The following is a 24,628-nucleotide window of genomic DNA, read 5'->3' as shown; positions in this document are numbered from 1 at the left end:
TAGGTCAGGCAATTCCCTGCCCATTGTGCCTCTCCATAGGAAAATGGTTCTTTCCATGTTAAAAATCTGGGCTGAAAGAAACGGACAGCAGTGCTGTGGGTAGGCAGGTGGAACAAGGAGTGAACAGGAGATGTGATTTTAGCCTGCGAGGAGTTCCTACACAACCAGGACAGTTCTAAAATTCACTGCACACGGTGGAGTTTTCTTCACCTTACAAAGGGTCCAAATTCAAGGCTGATGTGGACTCTCTTCAATTGTACTAGTATGAGCTACAGGAAGATGGACAGAAGGAAAGCAGGATAGATTTCCTAGGTACCTATGAAGTGCTCTGTATCAAACTATGCATGATCTGATCACCAGCATACCTCCTGAATAGATAGGATTAGCTCTACCAAGGTAGGTGGAGAAAAGATTTATTTATTTGAAGTCAGAGTTAGAGAGAGAGAGGGAGAGACAGAGATCTTCCATTTACTGGTTCACTCCCCAGATGGTTCCAACAGCCACCATTGGGCCAGGCTAAAGCTAAGAGCTTTTTCTGGGTCTCCCAGGTGGGTGGCATGGGCTCAGACACTTGAGCCATCTTCCACTGCTTTCCCAGGCCATTAGCAGGGAGCTGGATCGGAAGTGGAGCAGCCACATAGGATGTCGGTGTCACAAGTGGCGGCTTTACCTGCTATGCCGTAACACTGGCCCTGGGGAAAAAAATAGATTTTAACCAACTCCAGTCATCCAGCCACCAAATGATGGGACTGCGGTTCCAGTTCATAACCTCTTTGACTCTAAAATCACAACGGTTCCTCTGGAACACATGGCCCAACAAAGTAATTCCCCAGAAAGAGGAAATAAATGAAAAATTTAAAGGGGGGGGGGCAGGAAACCAGTTAATTAAGCACACAAACTTATATTAGTAAGCTAAATCATTTATTTTTTGAATTTTCTTTTCTTTTTGGAAGATTTATTTTATTTATTGGAAAGGCAGATAAAGAGAGAGAGGAAAAGAGGAAGAGAGAGACCAAGAGACCTTCCATCCACTGGTTCACTCCCCCAATGGTCCCAATGGCCTGGGAAGGGCCAAGCTGAAGCCAGGAGCCAGGAACTCCATCTGGGTTTCCGATATAGATGGCAAGGGCCCAAATACTTGGGCCATCTTACACTACCTTCCCAGGTACAACAGTAGAGAGCTGGATCACAAGCAGAGCAGCCAGAACTCAAACAGGATGTTGTAAGTGGTGGTTTAACCCGCTGTCACCACAATGCTGGTGCATAAGCTAGATCACTTAACTGATTTACACAATCACTAATTACTAAATATGTTGCACAAACACTGTATTTCAATATTAACAGAAACATCTGACCCAGCTCCACCCAGGTAGTACTCTTAACAGACCATAACAATTCTTTTGAAACTTGAGCACACTTTTCCCTCAAAATTTTTCCTATACTAATCATGTTGATTAAAACCATGAAGATGATGTTACCATCTTTTTTAAAAGTAAAAAGTATTACTGAGCTGCAACATGCAAATATAAAAGTGCATACTTTGGGGCCAGCACTGTGGCGCAGTGGGTTAATGCTCTGGCCTGCAGTGCCGGCATCCCATATGGGCACCGGTTCAAGACCTGGCTGCTCCACTTCTGATCCAGCTCTCTGCTATGGCCTGGGAAAACAGTGGAGGATGGCCCAAGTGCTTGGGCCCCTGCACCCATGTGGGAGACTCGGAGGAAGCTCCTGGCTTCAGATTGGTGCAGTTCCGGCCATTGATGCCAAATGGGGAGTGAACCATCGGATGGAAGACCTCTCTCTCTCTGCCTCTCCCCTCTCTGTGTAACTTTGACTTTCAAATAAATAAATACATCTTTAAAAAAAAGTGCATACATCATAATTTGATTTCTCACTAGATACACATGTAAATGCCACAGCAGAAAGCAGAACATTACCAGCGCTCACAAAGGCCCCTCTGCACCCTCCCCGCAGTCACTAACTTCCCTTTCCTCTCCGGACTTCTAGCACCAGGGCTGTTCTGCTTCTTTTGGAAGTGTGTAGTCCACGTTTTTGTGCGACTTTCCTCAGCGTCTGTGATAACCGTGAGGAGTCACTCCACTGTAGCTGCTGTGGACAGTGCAGAGCAGCGCCGTGCCTCTGGTTATCCACTTTACTGCTGCCGCACAATGAGGCTTTTTCTGGTTTGGAGCTCTTGTGACCACCGCTTGTATCAAGATTTTTATACAAGGATTTTGATGCACTACAGTCTTTCTTTACTTGAAAATTTCCTTATTTTTCACAATTAGACTTCTTCAAAAAGAAATACTATCAGGAAAAAATTTACAACATGTATTAGATAGGTCAAACGCATTTTGATGAGCAGCCTTTTCAGCTGAGCACTGACATGTAACTTGCTTTTAGCCTCGATAAAGCGATTAAAAGGTGATTTCTTCAATTCCAAAGCTATTTCCTCTGCTAAGAGGGAGAAGGGCTGTACAAATGACACTGCTGAAATGTGCCACAAATAATTATCATATTCCCTGTACATAAAAACCACCAGGGGAAAAACATCATGAAATGACTGTGACTCAAGAGCCATCCACCCTCAGCTCTGCACTTGCTCGGAGAGCAGCTGGCCACAGGAGGAGGCAGCTACGGAAGTTTTGGAGGGCACCTGTGGACAGTGAGGCGGGACACTTCTTTTCCCTGAATTCGCTTTATCAATACATGCTCAACAAAGGTAAACAAGGTAGCTCCCTGTCAAACCAAGACGCCCTCCGTGTGAGCCCAGCTCCACGGGCCTCTCGTTTTTGCCCCTCAATCTTCAGCAGCCGCTGCCCTGTTCTGCTGGCCCCAATACCTTCTCTCTCACCTCCCACAAAACCGAACAGGATAAAGGGATACCTTCTTCTACACTTGGAATCAGGGAACAAAATCCCTTCCTATCTACATGTCATCCTTTCCAGGAATGAGAATCTTTGGGGTTGTCAACAATTATGGCAGAAAAAGTTCGGCCTCTATTAAAGGGCTTTGGGTCCCTTATCACAGTGGAGAAGTACTTTCTAATCTCCTAACACTGACTGTTATCTTCATAGGCTCCCTGGAGTCCAGAAGTGAATCAGAAAGGACAGTTAAGAGTCTCAGCTAGCCTCCTCTTTTTGCCTTTTTAATTCACCTCTAGCCCTCTACTGCAAAACTCCCAGATGCCAGGGTTCACAATCTGCTTTTACTGTGCCCTTTGCAAACATCCTATTCCATAGCCCTGATCTGGGCTTTCATCCCCTCAGTTCAGTGTCCTCATCACTGCACACATGTTGTTCCCAGACAGGCCCAGCCTTTTGGTACGAAGCTCCTGCTGCTTCAACCTCTCTGGCACTCAGGGGAGCACACCTGCTACCTGGGTAGCAGCAGCTGACAAGAGACAGTAAGAAAGGAATAGCAGGATGGCAGGAATGACAGAGTCTCGGCCTCCAAACACATTAGGTTGAAAGCAAACACCCACAATAAATCAGGAAGAACCTGTCATTTACAAAGTGTGACAGGAGCATGGATGTGTCCATTAAGTTAGGCATGATGATCAGACACAGAAAAAAGTCAGCATTTTTTAATTTCCTCCTCATCAGCAATACCGAGGTCAGCTAAAACCGGGCAGGCAGTTCCGTGTCCAGTGTGAGCCTGGACCAGATGCGCTCTCAGGACCCCGCTCTCGCTGAGATCTTACACTCCTTCCCAGACTCTGTCTAGGTGGTGCTCATTAAGGCTGTATCTGGATCTGTTCCGGGGGAGGAAAGGCACACACAGCACCTAAGTAAGAGAACTCAAAGGTAACAATCCCAAAGCAGGGCTCTCAGTATTTGGAGACAAGCTGGACTCAGCGTCCAGCGGCACAGCGCCAACGCTTCAAGGGGAGGCTGCTCCAACACAGGCCCGCCTCCCTTGTCCTCACTTCTTCCAACAGCAAGTGGCTTCCTCCTTCCCAGGTACAAATGGGGAATGTGTAAGCCTCACAGGGCACCCACTCAGGGTGCGGTGCGAGAGCCATGTCGTTCTGCCTTCTCAGCCCAACTCTGTCCACCCTCTTGCACTGGCACTTGATTCCCTGGAGACAAAAGTCAAACACTTCAGAGAAGTCCTCACAAAGTGAGGAAACTTACGCGCAGTGTTTTTCTTCTCTCTACAATGGAATGATCGTGAAAAAACTTCAAGGTCATTGCACATACAACTACCAGAAGCAGTAAGTAGCTTTTTCATTAAACTATCAGTTCTTTGATTACCCTGAGTAATGAGTTCAAGAAACTGACACCAAAAACCCTTGAAAAGGAGAGAAAATTATCTAAAAATGGATAAAACTATTGACTGCTGTTGTTTTTTTTTTTTTTTTTTTTATTTTTTGACAGGCAGAGTGGACAGTGAGAGAGAGAGAGACAGAGAGAAAGGTCTTCCTTTTTGCCGTTGGTTCACCCTCCAATGGCCGCCGCGGCCGGCGCGCTGCGGCCGGCGCACCGCGCTGATCCGATGGCAGGAGCCAGGAGCCAGGTGCTTTTCCTGGTCTCCCATGGGGTGCAGGGCCCAAGCACCTGGGCCATCCTCCACTGCACTCCCTGGCCACAGCAGAGGGCTGGCCTGGAACAGGGGCAACCGGGACAGAATCCGGAGCCCCGACCGGGACTAGAACCCGGTGTGCCGGCGCCGCTAGGCGGAGGATTAGCCTAGTGAGCCGCGGCGCCGGCCGACTGCTGTTGTTATTAAAATATATGCCCATCTTAAAAATCTGTATTAGGTCAGTGAACATGACTGTTCTATTTACCAGACTTTCCAGTGGAAGCTTGACAGGTACTTTATAAAACCTACTTCTGGTGTTGATAAAGCAATTACAAGGTGATTTTTCAGTAATTTCATTGCACGATTCAATTTGTCTTTGCAATGATAAATATTTAAAATTAAAGGCTACAGAGACTTTCAATTTCCAACTCTCTGCAAACCCACTAAGGATTTCTTCCCTGCTCTTTAATCTGCAATGACAACAACTCGATGAAGGGCGGGATGGGAGAGGGAGTGAGAGAGGGGAGGGCCATGGGAGGGAGGGAGGTTGGGGGGGGGAGCTACAACAACACAAAAGCTGCACTTTGTAAATTCACATTTATTAAATAAAAAAAAAACATATAACAAACAAGCAAACAAAAAGAAACAGAAAAAAAAAAGAACTTAATACTTCATCATTTTAGTATTTTTTATGTTCTGCTTAAAACTATTGGTTGAACTCTTAATTAATACACAATTACTCTTAGGGGTTTAATTAATGCTATAACTAGTACTCAAATAGTATTTTACACTTTGTGTTTCTGTGTGGGTGCAAACTGTTGAAAAAAGTTACTTAATATATGCTAAATTGATCTTCTGTATATAAAGATAATTGAAAATTAATCTTGATGTGAATGGAAGGGGAGAGGGAGTGGGAGAGGGGAGTGTTGTGGGTGGGAGGGAAGTTATGGGGGGGGGAGCTATTGTAATCCATAAGCTGTACTTTGGAAATTTATGTTCATTAAATAAAATAAAATATAAATATAAAAAAAAGAAAAAAAGTAATTTACTCGAGAGGCAGAGCATCAGAGAGAGACAGAGAAGGACCTCCCAACTGCTGGTTCACTTTCCAAAAGCCTGCGAAGGCCAGGACTGTGCTAGGATTGAAGCCAGCAGCAAGGAGCTTAATACAGGTCTCCCCCATGTGGTGTCAGGGACCCAGCTATTTACACCATAACCTGCTGCCTCCCAACTGACCACCAAGCACAAAACTGGAGTTGGCAGACAGATCTGGAAATCAAACCCAGGCACTGGAGCACGGGAAGTGGGTGTCTTAACTGCTAGGCCAAACGCCAGCTCCCAAACCTAGAATGTTTGATTTCGTGATAATCACAGGGACTCTGGGCCTGGTTTCTTCAGTCAATGGCAGTGACATGGAGCAGGCCTCTGCTCTAACAGCTGGGACGCCGCATCTCAGACGGGCGTGCCTGCTTCCAGACCCAGCTGCACCCCGAGAAGCCAGCAGATGAGGCTGCAGTGCTCAGGGTCCCTGCTACCCATGATGGAGACCTGGGTAGAGGTATTTTGGCCTGGCCCAGCCCTGACTGTTATTGGCATTTGGTGAGTGAACCAGTAGGTAGAAGATCTCTGCCTTTCACATGAAAAGAAAATAAATCTCTTTTAAAAAGTAAATGATATATTAGGGCTATTTATTTCTTCACATGTAAAGTTACTTTCACATAAAGGAACTTATAATCAACTAATTATACTTATTTCTTGTCTTTAAAAAAGATCACCATATAATTCGTGAAAAAAGGATTCAAATGGATCATCTTACCACATTTAATATCTCCCTGCAGTGGAGGTCCTGCCAAGGACCATAACAGACATTTTATTACTCAGAGAGCTATATAACAGCCCAACGAGTCCACATAAAAAGGTACCCATTTTGGACAGCAACTTAGTTATCATAAATTACCAACAATTCATCCACTCAACAAATAGTGTCAGGCATTCTACTAAGTGCTGGATACACAAAAGTGAGCAAAAACGATTCCTGCTCTCCTACAACTTACAGTGTGGTGAGGACAAGACAGTCATCAAACACATAACAGAGCAGGTACTTACTAAGTCAGAGAGGGTTATAGAGAAACAAATATAACCTAAAGAAACCTGACGTGGACTGGCAGGGAGAATCAGGGGGCACTTCCCTTAGGGGAAGGGATGCTGACCAGATCTGCAGGCCCAGGTAGGTGGCTGGCGTTTTCAATATTTTAGGGCCAGGGAACCGCAGTGTGAAAGAGCCTGTGGTGGAGAGTAAGCCACACTGACATGGAGGTTAGTTGGGCCAGAGTGTCCAGCGCACAGGGAGCTAGGGATACAGGGCTAGCAAAATAAAGACCAGTGCTGGGAGGGTTTCTGAATATGGAGCAGGAAGAGGGCCTTTACCATCACAGGGGTTGCAGCAAGACTTGAATAACGTAATGCCTTTAAAAAAAAGTTATGAAAAGCACCCTACTCTTGGTTAATGCTCTTCTGTTCCACTGCTTTGTTTTCTAAATAAATTTTTGGTCTGGACGCCAAGTGAATGACTGAAAAGCGTTAAAGGCAGAATCCAATGACATAACCCTGTTTTTGCCCCCATACCACCCTGCCTACAATTTCTTCCATTTAACAAGTTCAAAATCTGCAGCTGACAACTAGTACTTCATAATGACAGTAATTCCAACTACTTACTGAGTATTTACTATGTGCCAGGCACTTATTTACATTAACTTATTTAATCCTCAACTGTAGAAGAAAGGTTTTATTACTGCACAAACAAGGATAACAAGGTTCAAGAAGGTTAGAGAACTTACCCTAAATCACACTGCTAGCAAATGTTGGAGCTGTTAGGTTAATTACACCATTACTGAACTTCCCCTTTAAACATTTTAGGTGTGCATGTATGTGCACAGATCTGTATCAGTACGGAAGGTGGGGGCACGGAAAGGAGCAGAACGCCTAGGTGTGGAGTCACACTGACACAAGTTTGAGGATCAGTGTCTCAGTCACCTTTACATTCCGGGCGCAGCGCATAGTGCCTGGGCTATCAGTGGGGCTCAGAATTGAAGATGGATACAAAGGACTTCCACCTGGAAATAGTGGCTTTCTGACACCAGCCATTCACTTGATGGCTGTATTTTCCTGGAACGTCTTCTTTTTAATGATTAAATCGCAGATCTGGGCTGCATTACCTTTGTCACATTTCACAGACATTAGCCAGGAGGCAGAGTGGGATGACAGCAAGGGCAGCGAACAGTTCCAAACACTCTCCGGCCACAACCCGCATCCACCGCTTGCCCCGGGGTCTCCACTGCTTCCCACACGAGTCCTCCCCTGAGCATCCCAGCCAAGTCGGCCCCCGGGCCTCAGGAGCACATCACCCACTTTCCCTTCATCACGGTTCACGCCCTCAGTCCCCAACACCAGGGGGGCAGGACCGTCGTCCAGCTGCTGTCTGGAGGCATCTCCAGCGCCTAAAACTAGGTGAATGCGTCTGTAATAAACGAACGAGCAGACAATCACCTGGGAACCGCGTTCTCAAGCCCTTACGCTCCGCACCCCTGGCGGCTCCACACCGCATTTTAACAGGAACACCATTTTTACATCACGGTGCGGCTCGAGAAGCGGCCTGGACTCCATTTTCTGAGTCGAGTCCCTTAAACAATACTGCGAAGGGAGGTCCGCCCTGGCAAGAACGCCCACCATCCTCATTTTACAGGCTACGAAACGGAGGGCCTCGGAAAGAGAGATTCGCCCAGGGTCAAGCTGAAAATCCGGGTAAGAGCCTGGGATGGCGTCCGAGTTCCAAAACGCTCTTTGACAAGAGATCGCGCAGTGGATTCCCAAAGCTTCAAAGGCTTAAAAATGATTGTTCGCCGCCATCCATTAGGCGCTAGGTGCAGGCCCAGCGAAACCGCCCCCTCGCCCACGCCGGCGCCCAGCCCCTCACTCAGGCCGCGCCCCCTGCGCCCCGCCCCCGGCCCGGCCCCCGCCGCCCCGGCCTCACGCCGCGCCCCGGCCAGGTCTCCCGCGCCGCCGGGGGGCCGCCCCCTCCCGCCCGAGCCAATCAGCAGCGGCCCGGGGGCGGCGCCACGGGGCTCCCGGCCCTCCTATCTGGGCACCAATTGGCCGGCGCAGACGTCGCTCACGAGGTCGCGCCCTGCACTCGCCTTCCTCCTCTTCCTCCGCCCTCCCCTTCAGAAAACACGGCGGTTGGGCCGGGGCGGCCGCCAACTGCAGGCGGGAAGCGGCGGGGCGAGCGGCCGGGGAACGAGGGAAGGAGGGACTGCAAGGAAGTCGAGGAGGATAAAGAGGAGGAGGAGGGGAGGCCGGCCCAGCCGGAGCTGTCTCTATCGAGAACAAAATGGCGGCGCTGGCGGAGGGCCAACTGTGAGGCGGGGCCGCGGCCATTCCCCCTCCGCCCCCACCCTCGCGCCGGCCGGGCCGGTCAGGGGGAGCCCTCTCGCTTCGCCCGGCCGCGGGCGGGGAGGGGAGGGGAGCGGCCCGGCCCACTATGCAAAGCGCCCGGCGCCGCCGCCGCCGCCCCGTGGCAAAGGTAAAAGGGTCGGGTTCAGCCGCCGCCGCGGCGCCTCCATGTCCGCGCGCCAGGCCCGCCCCCTCCGCCGCCGCCGGCCCGAGCCCGCCCCGACCCCCTTTTCGGTGTTACCTCAGGATTTGGCGCCACAGCGGCCTGGAAGCAGGTCCCGTGTCGGCGGCGGGCGGCCCCCGGCGCGGAGGGCAGGGCGCGGCGAGGCCGGGCTCCCGGAGTCGGCGGATGGCGGGAGCCCCGGGGGCCGCGGGCTCGCGGGGGCCGCGGGCGGGAGGCGACGCCGAGGTGGAGGCGGGGGCGGGCCCGGGGGCGCCGCCGGGGTCGCGGGGAAGGAGGGGTTTGTTATTGTTTTTGTCAGTGAAAGGTCAGAGTTCGTGACCCCGGTGCCGCCGCCGCCGCCGCCCGCGCGCTGGGAGGAGGAGGGCGAATGTTCTTCTTCCTCTTCCCAGCGCCAGCCTCGCCGCGGCGGCGGGGGGCGGGCGAGCACGCGATTGGCTGAGGCGCGCGCGCGCACCGGAACGCCGCGGCCGGCGCTCGGGCCATCCGGCCCGCGGGCTGCGGGCTGCGGGCCGCGCCTCGGCCGCCGGGCCCTGGGTGGCGGCTCCCGGCCCCCGGCCCGCGGAGCCCGCGGACGCCGCGCGCCGCTGCTCGGGGGCAGGCCCGCCCCACGCGGGACCGCGAGCCGCGCGCGGCGGGGCGGGGCCTGCTCGCCCGGGACGGCCTCCGCGGAGCTCGCCGCGCCCCGGTGAGGGAAGGAGCGGGGCCCTCGCCGCAGAGCGCCCGAGGTCGGCGGCGGGTGTGGGCCTCCCTGTTGGGGCTTCGAAGGTGCAAGGGAGCGGTGTCGGGTACGGTGCGGAAAGGCCCGGGCCGAGTCGGAGTTGGAGCTCGGGGGCCGCCTCGGTGTGCGGACAGCAGGTCCGAGCGAGAAGGCTGCCCCCCGGGCCTCCCGGGGCCCGCGGAGCCCCCAGGTTTTCCCCGGTGGCGACTTGCCTGGGAGCTGCAGCACCCTCTGGGCCGGGCTGCGCGCGCCTCGTCGCCCGGCGTTGTAGGCCGCAGATTCTGTGCTAACGGGTTTCTCCCTCTGCGTGTCTCTTACTGGGAAGAAATACTTAGACTGATGGGTTAACTTGTTTTCTTAGCAGTTCCCATATGGCGTTTTTATCAGCATGGTCCGCCCAGCGTTGGGGATTTTGTCCGTAAGCTTATAATGATGGTTGGATAGGAACTGTTCAAAACGCAGCTGTTGGCCTTCTCTCCTTGTTGTCACCTTTCAAAGTGGGCAAAAGAGCTGCGTTTGTGTAGTGTTAGGGGAACCACAGACACTGAGGCCGGAAAGGCTCCTCTCTCTGGAAGATTTTCACCGTTGTGTAGGCCGTGAGCCCGAGGTGACAGTACTCTGAGAAACTTGGAAACGTGCACTTTGAAGAAATGTTTTTAGTGTTAATGCTCCCAGATAGAGTGTTCAGTGTAAGAATTTACCTATCAGCGAGAGGGGTTTTCTGAAACAGTGCATTTGCAGGAGATACTAAATGTTTTGCGTTGGCTTAGTTCTCCGATTCCTGTCCTGTAATACTCTAGCTGTGGAAGTGAAGCACTGTTCTTTGATTTTACTTAGGTGTGGGAACTGACCGGTGAGCAATCTGCCCTGTGTTTCGAGCACAGTAAGTGAAAACGGCTGTGATGTAACCTTCTGGATGCCAGCCTGTGTCGGGAACCAGCTGCATCAGTGTACCCCATTTGTAACGGTTCAGTAGGCAGTTAATAGTGAAAGTAGTAGCAGGGGTTCATAACCTTGATGGGGTTGGCCAGCTTTTCTTCCCCTGAAACATGCACACACACACAGAATATGCACAGTATCGGCACCTTAAGGCCTCTGTCAGCTGAGCTCAGCATTGCTCTGGATTTTTTTTTTTTCTCTATTGTGTTTGGAAGTCTTTAATGAAAACTCTAAATGGCTTTGTAAGAAATTTTATAGTTAAAAAAAATATATAGGTTGTATGTATCATACTATGTGTATGTATGTGTCGGAAATCCCATTAGTAAAAACCATGCACATTTGCCTTAGCCTTTAAAATGAGCATTTTTGACTGGGAGGGTACCTCAGTTGCTAGGCTCCCAGAGGTTTCTGAAGCAGCAAGCTTTGGGTAAAGCCTGGCCCTGGCGTGGGTACTTGTAAACATCACAGGTAATTCTGATAGGCACTGATTTCACTCCAAAACTACAGATCTACCTGACAAAACAACAAAACTTTGGTGGTTTCACCTTTTGAAATACAGTTTTAGAATTTTTTTTTTCCTTTTTAAAAAAGAGAGCTCTTTGGTCCTGTCAGGAAATTAATAGGGCTGGGGATAAAAGGAGCTCCTGTGAGTGATGGTACATCTGGCTGTCCTCAGCCCTTTCAGCCCCTGGGCACACTAGGAGCCCTGTAGGGTGTGCTTTGTCTCCATCTCAGCCTTTAGTGTAGTGCCTGGGGCAGTCGGTGTGAAGTGAATGATACCCATACCATTGTCGCTGTGTTGGCAGATGAGCTCAATGGCCTGTAACCTGGGACTGCTTGCAGAGAGTGCTGGGTGAGACCGTGGTATTCCCTCCTCTGCCCCAGTGCTTCCCTGACTTATCTGTGGTCAGTCTGACTTGTCTCTGAATTTGAGAGCTGGAACTGTATAGTACAATTTTATCTGGTACCTAGCATGGAGTACATATTTGGCTATCCAAAGTTATTTTAAATCTGCCTTTAAATAACAAATGTTGACTCTGAAAATCAAATTTTGATTGAAAATATTTGTAGATGTGCTGAATTTCTTAAATTACTATTAGAAGGTTTTTTCCTGGTAAAGGTTCTGCTTTTGTGAGCATAAAGTTTTTGTGATGTAAATTAATAACTGATAACTTGTAATCTTATAGATGGAAGGCTTAATACTTAACCTTACATATTTGTAAGTTTATATTAATTTTTGGTAAGTTTATGCTTTATAACATAGTAATTTCATCAGACTTCTGTTATCATTTGTGTATTACGTACCATTGTAAAATAAATTTTTAACTCTCATACAGTTGCTATTGGTCTTTTTCTTTTAAGAATGTGAAATCTGAATGGACATAACCTTTGAACACCAGATTGCACATTCCTTACATATTACCCTGTTTATAATAATGTTGTGAAGTGGGTGGTATTACCCTGTTTGTACAGCTGAAGAGGGCGAGGCCTAGACAGGAGAATCGGCCTAAAGCCTGTGGCCGGCAAGCTGGGAAGCACTGTTAACAGTGACTTGTGTTGAGTGCTCTGTCCTTGAGGACGCAGAACATCTGGGTCTGCTCCCCTGCTTGCTCTGTCACAGTCAACCCCTGTTGGTCTCTCAGGCCTGTTGGGGAGATCTTACCTTTGTGTAAATAGCTCTTGTTCTGCCCCAGAAAAAGACCATTGTCCCTATTGCGGATTGGTGGTACAGGGACACTGGAAGCGTTGTCTTTCCTAGCTCTCTCCCAAAAGAGTCATTCCCCTGTTGTCTCTGACCAGGGTTTCTTGTCCTTTGAAAAGGAGCTGTTTCTAAATTTTATGTCACTCAGGTATCTTAGAGCAGTTCTTGATTTTTATGGGGAGGTGTAAAACCAGTTTGAGTGTGATGGAAAATTGTTCTCTTAAAAATGTACCTACCCTTGTTTCCCTAGTTCAAGAGTATGGGTTATTTAAAGCAATGTTTTTTACTCTTTACATGTTGCTTTCCTAGGGACTCTGAATCTTGAGGCTGAGGAAGTAGAGCAGTTTTCCACTGGGGAGCCTGCGGAGTTGTAGCTGCACGGTTTTCAATGACGTGTACCTCTGCTCTTGGCTACCTTTGTGTCCAAGTTTCCCAAGTTCGGGTACTTGTTATTCCCAGAGAATGTTGTCATCCTATTTCCTGCATAGAAGGACAGTCACTTGTGTATAGGGTGGGACACAGGGATCTGAGGTCTCAGGACCCTTGTAGATACTGAGTTGGTTGTCCTCTGTAGTCCTGCCTTGGCTTTTCAGGACATCTGTGACTCCGGCTTCCCAGCTCCTTCCAAGGACAGGGGTCTTGGGGTTGTCTCACTGCTGTCCCCTCCAAAGGAACTGTGGTGAGGATGTTGTTCTATGCCAGGTTAGCCCATGTCTGTACAGTTACATCTTCCCAAATCTAGACTGACATTTTCCATACCCTGTGCTGCTGCTTGGACTTTCTCTTTGTCCTTCAAGCTGTGTGTGTGTATTTAGTGGGTTTTGGGAAGGAGCCAAGAAATGTTTTCTGGTTATCAGTCACTGCATAATCACATCAAAACTTAGTAGTCTTAAAACCTCAAATGTTGGTATTAAAGTCTTGTAGTTCTAGGGGAGTCAGGTGGTTCTCTGTGGGGTCCCTCGTTGTTGCAGCCTGGAGTCTGAGCCATCCGAAATGAAAGGCTTCCTAACTGAGCTCAGGTGGTGCTGCTTGATATCACAACACCTCCAGCACCACCTCGGCCTGCCTCCCTCCTTCCCTCTGTTCTCTGAGAACTAGTGGCAAAAGAAAAAGTGCCGTTTTTGAGTTAGAGAGTCACTTCGTCTGCTGCTTTGAGGCCATCACTGAGTTCTGCCTGCATTAAGGGTGGGGAACATGTACTCCCCTGCAGGAGGGCAGCTGTGACGTACTTCAGAAAGTTTATGGAAAATGGAACTACATGATTTTTAGAGTAGAAATTTTTTGAAACCCATACGTAGTTTATTCATAATACACATTTTAATGGGCCTTTTGAAGACCCTTTAACTTGTGGGCATCTTTGACAGAATCTACCACACTTAGGTTTATTTCTCTTTAAATGGAAGGCCAGAGGGGCTTTACTAAAGCTTTGTTCTTGTCACTGACCTATTTTACAGCATTGGAAGGCTCCCAGTCTAGTAACCAGCAGTACCAGTGCTCCTGAATGATATCACTCCAGGTGTGAGCATGCCACGTAGCATGCGCGCCACCTCCAGGGACCTCTCCTGCCCTTTTTCTCTGTGAGGGAACCCACTCTTGTGGATGTTAAGCTTCAACTCAGCATCATCTCAAGAACGCACAATCTGCTTCAGGAACAATCCATTCAGTTACCCACCTTCCCAGAGCACTTTCCCTGTACTAAGCTTAGAGTCACTGGGTGTATACCTGACTTCTCGGATTGAGCTGGCTGCAGTAACTAGCACGTTTAGCTTCATACCACACCTGGCCTAAGTCCCTCAGAATTCTTCAGGTGTAGGTGCACCACAGTCAGCCACTTAACCTTCATCTTCGGAGAGTTGAATGAAAATTTCTAGCCCCCCAAAAAACACCCCAATCATATTAACCTTGCTTTTTCAGCTAACTAATTTTAGAGATTAATATCTGTGTGTTTCTTGAGGCTTCAGCTTTCAACATTGTTTGATTTGTGCATAGATGTTTTAGTTAAGGTTCAGACCATCAGCACTCATACAAGGAGGAGGTAATTATCAGTTAGCTGTGTATCAGCTTTGACTAGTACAATCTGTAGATAGCTAAGGAGGGTGGTGGCAGCTGGGTGGCCAGCACTCTGGCGGCCCCCCATGTTCTAGAGTCCCTGTTACTCTTTGGACAAAAGCACCAACCCCAAGTTCATTTGCTGCAAGGTCTGGCTGGAGCATCACCTTGCAGGGTGGCTGGGTGTGGAAGGAAGTTCATAGTCCTGACCTAATTCCTGAATGGGGCACTTTAATTTATGTAGATAAGCACCTTCCAGTGTTTCTTGTGCCATGTAAAACTTAAAATTTTGAAATATGCTGTTTAGCAAATGTTTTACCTCTTGTAGTTTTTCTGCAAGAGAACTTAGTTTGCTTTCTTTGTGAGGAGTGAGCGTGTCTCATCCTCGTGATTGTGAAAATGGGCTCTTTGTTGAGTAGGTCAAAGGTTGCAGTTTAATTCATGAAATTATAGTGAAGACTATTATTTTTCATCTTGTCTCACAAAGTAAGATTCAGTGTCATACTGAATAGTATTACAGCCATATTTTAAAGAAGCTTATTTTGTACCTATAACAACTTCATAATTATGCATGTCAGAATCAGCCAGTCTTGTGCTTTAGGGCATGGCCAGTTACCACAGCCATCAGGAAGGAATTTCTCTTGTATTTCAATGCATATTGCTCCTGACAGGATGGCTCCATGACCCAAGCATGAATTCCAGGGTATACTGTAAGGTTGGATAATTGCAGGCCAATGGATTTGAAGGACCACACACTTACGGGCGATGTCATCTCTTCCTCACATCTGTTTAAGAGAAATTCTAAGAACACAGGGCTTGTTGCCTATGCTTTACCACAATATCTTTGGATATAGCTGTTGATGAACGCAATAGATAACAGCCAACTTTTCATATCCTTTTACTCCAGGTCCACCTTCAGAGACAACGTGAGTTGTACTTTTTTGAAGCCTTAGCCTAAAGGTGAGATCCTAGCATTGACATTTGAAGTCATTTGGGCAGCTCCTGTGTTAAGTGGAGAATCTTTATATAAGTAAGAGTAGTGGTCACTATTGAAAATGTAATTTAAGAGCAGCTGGTACAAAGCATATTCTTTTAAGTCCCTATAATATTTCTAACTCTGAGCTCCTAGAAGCTTTTCATAATTATATCAATGATTTGGTTTTCCTTTATGGATGCTACAGTATCCATTTTGTGATTAAAATAATTTGTGTAGGTGTACCATGAACTTGATGCCTGTTCCTGAAAGCTTGTTAAATTTTTGAAGCCATTCAAAATATAAGACTGGAATTATGTCTTTACATTTGCATTTGTTTTAGTCTCATTTTGGCTCATGTGTCTAACAACTTTGTACTTGGTACTCTTAAACCAGTGGTTTATTTTTTACCATAATCTCATCTGTACGTAGAAATTTTACACCAGCCATCAGTGTATGCACAAAATGGTCCTTAAGCAGAATGGATATACTCTGTGTTCTGTTCTCTTGAGATAACTTGGGGGTTGAGACCCATTATGTTGCACAGTTAGTTCCTGGAGATTTAGAAACATGGCTGCAAGCTAAAACAAAACAAAAACTTGTCTTACAAGCCTTTTTTGCTGTTGTGGGCGTGCTGTCTCTATACTGGTTGGTCTGTTCAAACAGCATCCTTGAAAGACAAAGGGTGATGAAAGCAGAGAAGGCAGTGTGTGTCAATCGTCTGCACGCACAGTGCCCTCCATGGCACTGCAGCTTCAGGTGCTGTCTCTACAGGAAGTCCATGGAGGGAATGTGTTCCACAGGATCTCTCATGGTCAGCAGGGTATCATGAGGATGGGCTCAAGGCTGAGGAGCTTCTCCAGAGGATGTTGTGTGTGGAAGGAGATGTCTGGCTGGGTGCTGCCTGGTGGTGGTGCCTGAGCAGCAGCAGTGACACTGGTTCTCCCCTCATGGACTGTAATGCTTGGCATGGTGTCAGATTTTAGAAGTGTCCTGGGTCTTGTCTGATGGCATCAGTGCAAGCTCTCATTCTGCTCGAGTCACTTCTTCTCAGCCAAGTGTGGGGGTATACCTTGTAAATTGGTGTTTCTGCTGCAGTCTTGATTTGGTGATGAGCAAAGATTGCCAGGGACTGGACTGAGTTTGATTCACAGCACCCTGAGCTCCCCCTTCCCTGTCTTCCCTGCGCCCCATCCCCATCCCTACTGTTGGGGAATCTTGTTGGACACTTACAGGAACTGTAGAAGCTGGGGCCCTACTGCCGGTTTTGCCAGTGTGTGATCCTGTGTTTGTAATCTTGTTTCCTTATTTGAAAAATGGGGATAATAATGGAATTTACCTAAGCAGATCCCCATGGAGAACTAAGATTAAGGCTCCTAGCACTTCTTAATCCCACAGAGGATCTCCTAAGGGCCTGAGAGAAGTCACTAATGTTTGGGTATTGATGTAACAATTGCATTTGATTAAGTGGATGCCCAAATAATTGCCCTGTGAGTACTCCATCAGATAATTCCCAAATCCATGGCAAGGCACAGTCCTTGTTCATTCTGTGCCAACCCAAACCATGAGGTTTCCAAAAGATGTGGTTCACAGGATGGACGATGAGGCTGAATCCATAGCAGCCATCCGTCTTTCAGAGAAGTCTGTGCCAGTCTTGATGATCCCCTTTCTAGAGACAAACTAAGAAGTGGACAGGTGTAAGGAAGTGTGGGTCTTGGAGAGGTGTTGGAGGGCTGGCTCCAGGAAGCCAGCTCTGCCTCCATGGTGGCTGTGACCAGGGAGTCCTGTAGCCCTAACCATAAGCAGCAGTTAGAGATTGATTCTAGAACTGGTTCCCAAGAATTCAAACTGACAGCATGGACAGCACGTCAGAAAAACCTGAAGTACTTGGTTGGGGATAGTACGCTGTCTAATCCTGACCTACCCTGCCTTTGGACTTGGTCTTGAGCTAATTTCCTAATGTAGTGTGTACATGGCTGTTCTCCCCACTGAATATGAATGTGCACAAGCTTGAAGCCTCCATGATCAGAGAAGCCACAAAACACAGGCTGAATGAATTAAAGAACATTGCAGCACATTATCAACTGTGTCCTGTGACAAACTTGGTATCAGAGCTGCTACTTGTGCTGCTGGCATCATCCTGGCCATACCACTTCTGATCCAGCTCCCTACCAATGTGCCTGGGAAAGGCAGCGGAAAATGGCCCAATTGGTGGAGCCTCTGCACCCATGTGAGAGACCCAAAAGAAGCTCTTGGCTTCAGACTAGCCCAGCTCCAGTCATTGAGGCCATCTGGGGAGTGGACCAGTGGAAGGAAGACACACACCCGTGTGTAACTCTGCCTTTCAAATAAATCTTAAAAAACAAAATTAAAAAACAAAAAAACCTTGGTTCCAGGCTACCACTTGCAGCCACGGTAGCCTTGTTCCCCATTTAGGGCTTCTCTGAGTGACCTTTGTATTGTCAATACAAAAAAAGTCAGCACTAGAAGAAAGGGCTCTGACCACAGCAGCCTTGGGTGCTGAAGCAGGGCTGCCAGGGCCTTACCACTGTGTACACGCAAAGATGCAAGTGCCCATCAGCTCCTCCTGCCCTGTTATTAGCCTAGGACCCACCTGCATACCGGGAAGAATGAGTCCATCAGTTGTACCAGCCTGACCAGAAAAACTTTGAGCATATTTCCAATCTGTAAAATAATTAGGACTAGCAACTCACATCCATTAGCACTAGTGTGTGTGCACTGATAACAGATTTTATGGATCCTCTTCAGTTTGCATAGTTGAGAGCAGGGCTCATGGCTTGGTGGGTTTTAGACCACACACATATGCTCAGCCTGTGCTTTTTTTGCTTCAGGCCTTGGGGAGCAGCTAGGATAATCTCCATGGGACCAAAGACATCAGGCCTCCTGACTCCCAGTCACTTAAAATGGATGACATGCCCAGTGCCTGAGTTAGCTCATCTCTGTACTGCTGAGGCTTCACACAGTATCACTGTGGTGTCACAACGGATCCCTTCACAAGAGTCTTGGCCCAGGGGAAGAAGTGCCCTTTGGCCAGATGGCTTCATTTTCTGTGACTAGTGGCAGGCAGGTGCCTTGGATGGGAGAGCATGAAATGGGCTGGACAAGGAGAAGGGCTCGGAAGGAGCAAGGAGCATGGGAGCGACTGGTAACACAGGGTCCAGAGAAAACAAGGTCTTCACCCTGTCACACATGGGCTATGGAGGATATATGGTGGCCAAAACCCACCTGGTATGTTTTATCTATTACCCGAGTGGTGTTTTCATAAATAAAGTCTGTTTCACTTCAGAGCAGCAAAAATATGGTGTTAGCAAGGGAAAGACCCTCAGATGACTTTAGCACACAATTTTATCTGGAATTCAGAAGCTGATGAGGTCAACAGCGAGAAGCTTGAGGACATTCGTGCCGCCTGGTTCAATCCTCCTTGATGCCTGGGGATGTGTTGCAGGACCCCCAGGGGATGCCCGAGACCAGTGATAATACCAAGGCCTCAACACCTGTGTACTTCAGGAATTTCACAGGAAGTGGAATTAAAGAGTGCATTTTGGTGCAAAAATTTTTGAAATTATGTATCAGCATTTATAGAAAAATGTATATTATGAAAAAAAACCATGGATTTCAACATGTTTCTGCACCAAAATAAATGTTATCTTAATTCTATTTTCCCATGAGTGTTTTGAAGTACTTTGATATAGTTTTTCCTATACAGGCATACTTGATAAATATGGTACATTAGATTTAATAGTCATAACAACAATATTCTACAGTAAAAGTTATCTGAAACTGAATTATTTTCCAACTGTGGCTGACCACAGGTAAATGAAACCACAGAAAGTGACACCACAGATAAGGCGCATGGCTGCACTGAAGTGTGCTTTTAAAGGCTCAGCATTTAGGTATGTAGATGGTGAAAAGGATTCTACTGGAATTACACTCTCAGAAATGAACAGAACTGTCTGTCTAGTCACCTAGTGTGTGACACTATATGTTGAATGCCAACATTTCAAAAGAACAGTTAAAATAGAAAAACATTTCCCCTGAAAATATTTATTATAACTAAGTCCTTGAGATGATACTTTTTACAAAAGGTTTGTCAGCAAATGCCTTTTTTAGGGGAGGGGTGGGGTGGGGTGGGGTGGGGTGGGGCAGCAGGTCAGAAAATGATATACTTGTTTCCTATTGCAGCAGCTACACCCCGTTCTTTCATCCCCTCAGCATGAGTGAGTGCCCTGTGACTGGAGCCATCTTGTGTGTGTCCAGACTGAGATAAATAAGCTCCCGGTGATACTTTGTTTTTCTCTTCTCGTAACAAATAAAAAGGATTGGATAATTCAGCCCAAGGATTCCTGTGTGTCTGAAACAAGAGGAGGTTTCCATGCCACAGTGTGAGGCCATAGCTTGAGTGGGCTGAACACAGGAAGGCACACCATAAATTAAGTGGACCCTGGCTGCAGAGGGTCAGTGGTGACCTATAGGGCTGGATCTGCCTGTCATGGCACTCCCAGTGCTGGTGATGGCTGTCGGAGGGAGGAAGCCCCCTTGAATAAGTTAAGTCAGGATACAGCTCGCAGCATCAGCTGGAGGTGAAAACGCTCCCTTTCCCATCCCTGGTCCCTGCAGCCACCACCAGGGCTGTGGAAGCTTTATGTACACCCTTGTGAGAGGACTGGGTGCAAATCAGTCCATGGGACTCCGTGTCTGCAGCTGACTTAAATGAATCACTTGAAAACAGAGGCTGCAGCTCAGTAAAACAATAAAGTGCTTTTGTCGAGAGGCGCTGCTCCTTACTGGCTGGTTCTCATTTCTCCTGAGGCACCGAAATTGACATCATTGAAGATAAAACTTACCACAGTAGAACTGTAAAAACACGTTGCTACTAAAAAGCCTGTATTTCTACTTCTCTATTGGTTTCCACGTCTTTGTGTTACTAGGTTTTAACTTATTGTTGGGTAAGGAAATAGTTTATGACGGGAGAGGGTGGCAAACCCACACAGAAAGGAACGGTCCATAAATATTCCTGCAGGGTTCGCTGGTGAAGGTATGGGGAGTTAACGGCAGAAAGGTCCCACCCTGTGCTGCGTCCAGGAGTGTGTCTGGAGGAATGGAGACGTGGATTTGCTTCTGGAAGGATTCACGTCAGCCTGAGAGTGTTCCAAGTCTGCCTGCTTGCCGACTGCTATAATACACTGGCATCTTCCATGGCCTCTATCCACCTGCACAACAGAGAAGAGGGCACCTGGGTCACAGCCCTGCCTGAGACTGGTCTCAGACCTACAGAGTCAGCTGCAAGTTGCAGACCAGGTCACATTCATCCCAGCTTCCCAAACATGTTTTACATGGTTAGCAGAAGGCCTTGAACACAGTGCGGCATTTGCTGATTCAGTGCGTGCCTGTCTGGATCAACTGTAGTCATCACCTGTCATAGGACAACGGGAGGCATTTGAGACCCATGCTGGGGATTCTGTCATGCGAATACTACAGTGTATGTGCGCCAGCTGAGATGGGGACGGCGGTCACGCAGCCTGTGCTGTCCGCTTACGCTGTGTGTGCCCTGCTCTTGGACCAGGATCACCTTGACTCTGACCTTACAAGGGCCACAGTGTCGTAGGTGGTGCTGTTTTCCAGTTCCTTTCTCATCACTGTGCATGCACAGGTGACTGGTGTGCAGACTCTAGGAACTGGTGGACGGGATGGCTGCAGCAAAACCCGTCACAGCCATGGGGACAAGCAGGGTGCTCGTGAGAGGCGAGCAGACATGGGGCTAGCTACTTGCAGTACCTCTGAGCTGCGCTGGGGTCCTCTGCCTTGAAGCTGTAGAAGAGGGTTTTCTTGTGGTAAAGGTGGAACACGGGTCCTGCTTCGCTGCTGCCCTCCTTCTCGGGGGTGATGGTGAAGCCCAGCAGGGGCATACTCTCCATGGCTGCTTTGTCCTGTGGAGCGAGGACAGGAATGCCGGGGTCACACACCAACCACCCCACACACCACACCCTCCAGTCTGAGACCCAAGGAAGGACACAAACTGCACAGTGGGACACAGCTTAGTAGGGACCATGCATTTCCACCCTGATTTTAATGAGGACAGAAGCTGCCATCTCTGGTCTAAGAAACAGGCACAGAGAAGGGAGTGGCCCAAAGTTGCACGGCTAGTCAGGGGCAGAGCGACCCTGGCCCGGGGCCACCAGCTCACCCCACATTCTTCCCAGAGGCCTGAATAGTCATCAGTGGGCTCTGTGGATTCACTTGTGATAATGGATTCTGTGCTGATTCTCCCTGCCGTGCCTCGGTATGAAGCCAGGGGGCAGGCTTGACGACAGGTACCCAGGGGCAGAGACGGATCTTAAAACAGTGCTCCATGGAAAAAGCTTTTCACATACAATGATATTTTTGTACTTGGGTACATAAGAAACACGTTCACCAATAATACAGGCTTTGTAAAAACAGACAAACACATCAGAGTGGAAGGGGGAGAGGGAGAAAGGGGAGTTTGTGTAAAAAAGTTTGAATCAATTTCAAAGACTGCTAATCCAGAACCCATTCAAGATAAAGCCAAATGAGTAGGAATAATAAAGTACAAATGAGTAGGAAGGAACTAGCTGTCTGATAAAGAACATTAATAAAACACCCACAGCTCACATCACAAACGTTTGCTCGTAAACTACTCAGTACCACACTCTGCAGGGGTCCTAGCCATCATATCAAGGCAAGAAGAAACAGATCAGAAAGGAAGAAGTAAAATTCTACACTTGTGGACAACAGGACTGGTTATAAACAAGTGCTAGGGGAACGGGCACTGGGGCACAGCATGTTAGGCTGCTGCTTCAGGTGCCCTGTACGCCATGGTGGAGTGCCTGGTGTGATTCCTGACTGCACCATGCTTCTGGTCCAGCTCCTTGCTAATGCCTCCTAGAGGCAGTGGATGATGGGCCACTTATCTGGGTTCCTGTCTACGAGAGAGACCCAGATAGAGGTCCAGGCTCCTGGCTTCAGCCAGGGCAAAAAGTTGCTCTCTGGGTCCAGCACTGCGGTGCAGTAGGTTCATCCTCCACCTGTGGCACCAGCATCCCATAGGGACGCCAGTTCTAGTCCCAGCTGCTCCTCTTCCAGTCCAGCTCTCTGCTATGGCCTGGGAAAACAGTAGAAGATGGCCCAAGTGCCTGGGCCCCTGCACCTACATGGGAGACTGGGAGGAAGCACCTGGCTCCTGCCTTCAGATAGGCGCAGCTCTTACTGTTGCGGCCACTGGGTAGTGAACCAATGGACAGAAGACCTTTCTCTCTGTCTCTCCCTCTCACTGTCTAACTCTACCTCTCAAATAAATAAATAAATAAATCTTTTTAAAAAGTTGCTTTCCAAAGTTCATGCACTGATGGGGGAACCCACACCTTCCAATTTCAAGTCCTTTGCAACTTCATTTTGCAATTAGAACTGAGGCTTTGGGAGATCAAATGGTGCTCTTGCCTCAGAATTCCTCTGAGGGTCTGTGACAGAAAAAGGAAAAGCAGGGGCCAGCCCTATAGGTTAAGTCACTGCTGGTCACAGTGGCATCCTGTATGGTAACACCAGTTTAAGTCCCACCTGCTTTGCTTCCCATTCAGCTCCCTGCCAATACACCTGGAAAGGCAATAGATGATGGCCCTGCCAGCCATGTGGGAGACCCAGAAAGAGTTCCAGGCTCCTGGCTTCAGCCTGGCCCAGCCCTGGCTATTGTGGGTAACTGGGGAGTGAACCCTAAGATGGAAAATCACTGTCACCCTGCCTCTCAAATAAATTTTAAAAAAGAGCAATCTGAGGAATGTTAGCAAGGTCACAGGATAATCAGTGTTTTTGTTTTTTAAACAGATATGGAGGTACTTCAAAGAATTAATGGAAAGTGGAGTAAGATAATTTTATTGGGGTGGGTGCTATGGCACAGTGAGTTAATCCACTGCTTAAGACACCCATGTCCCATATTGGAGTGCCACTTTGAGTCCTGCCTACTCTGCTTCCAATCTAGCTCCTTGATAATGTGCCTGGGAAACCGTGGACAGTGGCAAAATATGTGAGTTCTTGCCACCCACACTGGAGACGCAGATGGAGCTCCTGATTCCTCACCTCAGCCCACTCCAGGCTGTTGCAGCCTTTTGTGGATTGGACCAGCAGATGAAGATCTCTGTCACTCTGCTTTTGAAATATTTTTAAAAAGATCATTCTGGAGCTGGTGCTGTGGCGTAGTGGGTAGAGCTACTGCTTGCAATGCCAGCACCCCATATAGGCACTGGTTGGAGACCTGGCTGCTCCACTTTTGATCCAGCTCTCTGCTATGGCCTGGGAAAGCAGTAGAAGATAGACAAAGTCCTTGGGCCCCTGAACCCGCATGGGAAGACTCAGAGGAAGCTCCTGGCTCCTGGCTTCGGATTGGCACAGCACCATCCATTGTGGCCGATTGGGGAGTGAACCAGCAGATGGAAGACCTCTCTTATCTTCCGCCTCCTCGCTCTGTGTTAACTCTGACTTTCAAATAAATAAATCTTTTTAAAAAATCATTCTGGTTAAAAAAGTTAAAATCCATTCATTTTTTGCATTGATATAAACGCCTATTTTCTACCTGAACCTTGTAAAGGGCCCTTTTATATTCCAGCAGCAAACAACTACAAACTGTTCAAAATAAGAATAAAATTGCAAGAAGTACAAGAACAAAAGTCTAAGACCTCTACACTAAAAACTTCAAAATATTTAAAAAGAAACTAAAGAGCTAAGTAAGCGAAAATTTACACAAATTTCGCAGGTTAGATGATTCAATATGAAGATGTCAATTGATCTATAAATTCAACAATCCCTATTGTATTTTTTGCAGGCTTTATGATAAATTAGCAAGTTTATATGGAAACAAAAGACACAATATATCCCAAATAATCTTAGAAACAAAGTTGGAGGCTTGAGCCCAACCTCAAGACTTACTATGAAGTTACAGTAAATGTGGCAGCATGATACAGGAGTGCCGAGTGTCTACGAGAAATATCAGCCCAAAAAGCGACTCACGTCTGTCCAGTTATTTGCTGCTTAACAAAGATGCAAAAAGAAACCAACAGAGAA

At 47.9% G+C, this 24,628-nt stretch overlaps 2 protein-coding genes across 14 annotated transcripts in view; both read right to left on the bottom strand.

Moving 5' to 3' along the window:
- Window positions 1–9,353, bottom strand: part of NR2C2 (nuclear receptor subfamily 2 group C member 2) — an 83,763-nt gene extending 74,410 nt beyond the window's left edge. For 9 of the 12 annotated variants that reach the window (XM_070051048.1, XM_051852560.2, XM_070051046.1 and 6 more), the window contains exon 1: window positions 9,215–9,353. The gene's annotated coding sequence lies outside the window, so the exon portion shown is untranslated. The remainder of the gene's footprint in view (window positions 1–9,214) is intronic. The other 3 variants (XM_070051050.1, XM_051852566.2, XM_051852561.2) reach the window with 2 other exon arrangements.
- Window positions 9,354–19,587: 10,234 nt separating this feature from the next.
- The window catches only part of FGD5 (FYVE, RhoGEF and PH domain containing 5), a 113,066-nt gene continuing 108,025 nt past the window's right edge, over window positions 19,588–24,628 (bottom strand). For both annotated transcript variants that reach the window (XM_051852551.2, XM_051852550.2), the window contains exons 20-21: window positions 21,335–21,486; window positions 19,588–20,769 (exon numbers count right to left, since the gene is read on the bottom strand). In XM_051852551.2, coding sequence (XP_051708511.1) covers window positions 20,733–20,769; window positions 21,335–21,486 — 189 coding nt within the window. In that variant the 3' untranslated portion in view covers window positions 19,588–20,732. The remainder of the gene's footprint in view (window positions 20,770–21,334; window positions 21,487–24,628) is intronic.

Source organism: Oryctolagus cuniculus, chromosome 10, assembly GCF_964237555.1.
Source record: "Oryctolagus cuniculus chromosome 10, mOryCun1.1, whole genome shotgun sequence".
Taxonomy (NCBI): domain Eukaryota; kingdom Metazoa; phylum Chordata; class Mammalia; order Lagomorpha; family Leporidae; genus Oryctolagus; species Oryctolagus cuniculus.
This window is presented reverse-complemented; position numbering and strand designations above follow the sequence as displayed.